The 3,809-nt window shown below is 41.0% G+C and overlaps 1 protein-coding gene across 1 annotated transcript; it reads right to left on the reverse strand.

Moving 5' to 3' along the window:
- Positions 1-2,075: 2,075 nt before the first annotated feature.
- On the reverse strand, positions 2,076-2,969 carry LOC134053291 (olfactory receptor 10C1-like; the record flags this gene model as incomplete). Its single annotated transcript, XM_062508221.1, has 1 exon — positions 2,076-2,969. A coding segment is annotated over one exon (894 nt), but the record flags the coding sequence as incomplete, so codon positions are not given.
- Between the last annotated feature and the right edge of the window lie 840 nt (positions 2,970-3,809).

A 3,809-nucleotide genomic window follows, 5' to 3' on the forward strand; every position in this document is an offset into this window, starting at 1 on the left:
GTCCACAAACTTGAGAACTCACAAATTTTGCATAATCAATCAGGAAAGGATTGGACCTGGTGGTTTACCAGACTGAAACTTCCCAGGTTTTTAATACCTACTTTCATTTAAGTGAACCATATTTTACCTTTGTTTTTTTGTTTGGTTGGGTGGTTTTTCGTTTTTTTGTTGTTTTTTTTTTTTTAAAGAATTACACTTTTCTTATCCCCACTGCTTTTTTTACTTGGGTTTCCCCTCTTCATCACTTCTTTCATAATACACACAGTTGTGCAATTCTCTAGGAATGCTGCTGTAAGGAGTCTAGCATATATGACTAGGGGAGAAACTTTAATGCCAATAAAGCAATATGACAAAAAACAATGCATTCTTTTTGTAATGCATTTGAAATTTAAAAAATTAAAAGTATGAGACAGCATTTTCTGTTATAATAAATTTTTTGGTCCAAAATAAGATGTGATTAAAATCAAAGATGTCAAGCTTCTGCAAAGAATATTATACCTTATAATTTTTTTGTGGATTTACAAACGCTCAAGATAAAAATTCATATGACATCCAATTAAGAACACTGTACTGTTGGGGGTTGTTTCTTTCCCTTTTCCCTCTGTGGAATTTTCCCCATTGTCATGCTAAGATACCTGTTGACTGGGCCCTGGTGACAAGGGGGAGGAGAGAGAGAAGAAGGACACCCCGCGAGATTGAAACATCCAGAAGAGGAAGCGGAAGGCTGGGCCTGGGTCCCATTTCCCCCTTGGAGTTGGGACGAGAAGGACGATCGCCGCCTGTGTTGCATTCCTGCCATGCCATCGCCGGGAGCCATCCTCACTGCTGTGGGACCCTGCCCTGCTGCCTTCTCGCTGGAACCTGCCACCTTCCAGCACTCTGCTGAGCCCCAGGACCCACACCGTGAGCGGAGAGCTCTCTCCATCTCTCTCTGTCTCTCCCTGGGACAGCTCTGCCATCACCCCCAGCCCTCCTGCAGCTCTGCGGGACCTGCCCGCCCCCAGCACCGGGAACTGCAGCTCAGGGAAAAGGTGCCTGCAGCCAAAAAACACTGGGACTGAGTTACTGGTCTGTTTGTGGGTAATTCCATAGCTACTGTTGTTCTTGTTTGTCTTGTTAGTTGCACTAGTAAAGAACTGTTATTCCTACCCCCATATCTTTGCCTGAGAGCTCCCTTAATTTCAAAATCCTAATAATCGGATGGAAGGAAGGAAGGATCACATTTTTCAGTCCAAAGGGAAGCTTCTGCTTTCCTTAGCAAACAGCTGTCTTTCAAACCAGGACATGTACTTTCATGATATTTATATTTACAGTTATTTCCAGGAATGAAGGATTAATTTAAGGAGTAATTCATGTCCTTATCTTTCCAATATCATTTACACTTTGAGCATTTAATATAAAGAGTTGTATTAATAGTTACAGAAGATTACAGTGGTTAAGTACTTCAAAGGCCTACACTTGGTCTAACATGTTTAAAACAATGACTCTAAAATTGAAGAAATATCTTTGAGGCAGTGGGGCAGGAATGCAATTTTGCACACCTCTTTTTTTTTTTTTTTTTTTTTTTTTTTTTTTTTGCCCCAGTAACAATCTCAGAATTAAAATCAGTACTCAATAATATCCTGGGCTCCACATTGTTGCCTGAACTATGTCCTCTCCTTTCCCCCAACAGATTTACTAAACATTTTCAGGAAATAAATGCAAACAGATGAAAACTCATTCTTTTCAGTCCTTTCAGTAAAGTCAGGCTCTTGAATATTACTCTTTGGTTCAAAAATTCAGAAGTATGTAAAGCACAATTTTCAAGCTTTTGAAAAATAGCAAGGAAAAGAAAAGGAAAAAAATAAGTTTCTTGAAGAATTTCTTAAGTATGTGGAAGAAATTCCCTTCCAAAATGTTAACATAGCTTCTAACACTCCCTCTTAGAGCTAAAAATCTCCACTCTTCTCCCTCCTTCCTCCCCAACAGATGAAGTAGATCAGGAAATTGATTTTCCTGAACAAGAATTTAGAGTGAAAAATTCCACCACAAACACCTGGAACAACCCAAATCTTCTATTTCATTTCCACACTAACTTAGGTTTTCTCCATTTTTTCCTTCAGGGCTCCTTTCACCTCCTTATTCCTCAAACTGCAAATGATGGGATTCAATAAAGGAGTCACCAGAGAATAAGAAAGGGAGAGGAATTTATCCACAGATGCACAGTAGCTGTATTTTGGCCGCAGGTACATGGAGCCTGCAGTGCCAAAAAAAACAGTCACAACCAGGAGCTGTGAGGAGCAAGTGGAAAAGGCCTTCTCCTGGCTCTCAGCTGATGCCATGTGAAGAATTGTGGAAACGATAGGAATACAGGAATAAATGACCAGTGAGAAAGGACTCAGAATAGCAAAGACAGCCACCACAATGACCTGGATTTCACTTGGGAGAGTGTTGCCACAGAGCACGTCCAGGAGAGGCTGAATCTCACAGAAGAAGTGGTCAATGGCACAACCACACAAGGGTGAGCTGAAGGTGATGAGGGTGTGAACTAAGCCCACAGCAGTTCCACAGATGTAAGCTCCAACAACCAGGCTTCTGCAGACCCTGCTGCTCATGATCATTGTGTAATGCAAGGGGCAGCAAACTGCAAAATAACCATCAAGGGACATGGCGGCCAAGAGAAAACACTCAGCAACTCCAAAGAAAAGGAAGGAAAACATCTGCATTGCACATCTTGTCTTGGAAATACTCACTGTTCCCACCATCAGGTTCTCGAGAATACTTGGGATAATGACAGACAAATAGCAGATATCCCAACAGGACAGCTGAGTGAGGAAGAAATACATCGGGGTGTGAAGGCGATTATCACTGTTTGTTATCAAAGCTATCACTGTGTTCGCCATCAAGGTGAGAATATAAAGAGATAATGAAACTAGAAAGAGCAAAGGGTGTAAAGGAGAGGTTCCAGAAAAACCCAGGAGTCTGAATTCACTCAATCCACTGAGGTTCCCAAGGATCATCCTTGTCTGGTGCCTTGCAGAGCTCTCCTCGTTTTAGTGTCCAGCAGCCGATGAAGCTGCAAACAGCCGGGCAAATCTGCAGTCAGAATACATCTGCCTGCTTGAACAGACAGAAAGAGGACTGGAATTTAGATACTACTCAGATTTTGAGAAGATCTTCTGAAAAGATTATAAAAGCTTCGAAAGAAAATGAGGCAGTCTTATGCGTTTTGTTTCTGTCTATTTTTGACTGATTCTTCTTTCAAAGCATTGCCTTCAAAGGCTGTATATTCACCACTCTCTTCAAAAGCTCAGCTACCACTTTTACTCTGTAGAAAAAGAAAAATTGTTGTGGCAGAGATCTTTTTATGGACTAATCAGTTCAAGTCTCAAAAATCATCAGTTGCACCATTTGAATATAACAAAGGTAGTTTCTCCTGTTGTGGAGTGTGGTAGAAGAAGAGAGAGGATAGGAAAAAACCCCTAAATGTTGAGGTCTCCAGGAAAGCTTTCAACTCTGAGCACTCTGCAGTGAAGCAGAAGAGAGGTTTGTCCACAGCTCTTTATACTACATCTATATAAAGTCCACTGAGACTGGCTAGTGCTGATTGGAGCAATAAGGAATAGTTGTTAAGAGGTTGGATAAATATGATGCACGTGTATGAGCTGATTCACAGCCACCTCTAGTTTTACAGAACTTGCAAATGATTTCTATATAAACCCAGATATCCCACACAAATATCAAGATCTGGTTTTACTTTGCAGTAATTACTATTACTTCATAATGCAGCCAGATTAATGACAGAGTTGCCACACAGGCTTTCCATACTT

Source organism: Cinclus cinclus, chromosome 24 (assembly GCF_963662255.1).
Source record: "Cinclus cinclus chromosome 24, bCinCin1.1, whole genome shotgun sequence".
NCBI classification, from domain to species: domain Eukaryota; kingdom Metazoa; phylum Chordata; class Aves; order Passeriformes; family Cinclidae; genus Cinclus; species Cinclus cinclus.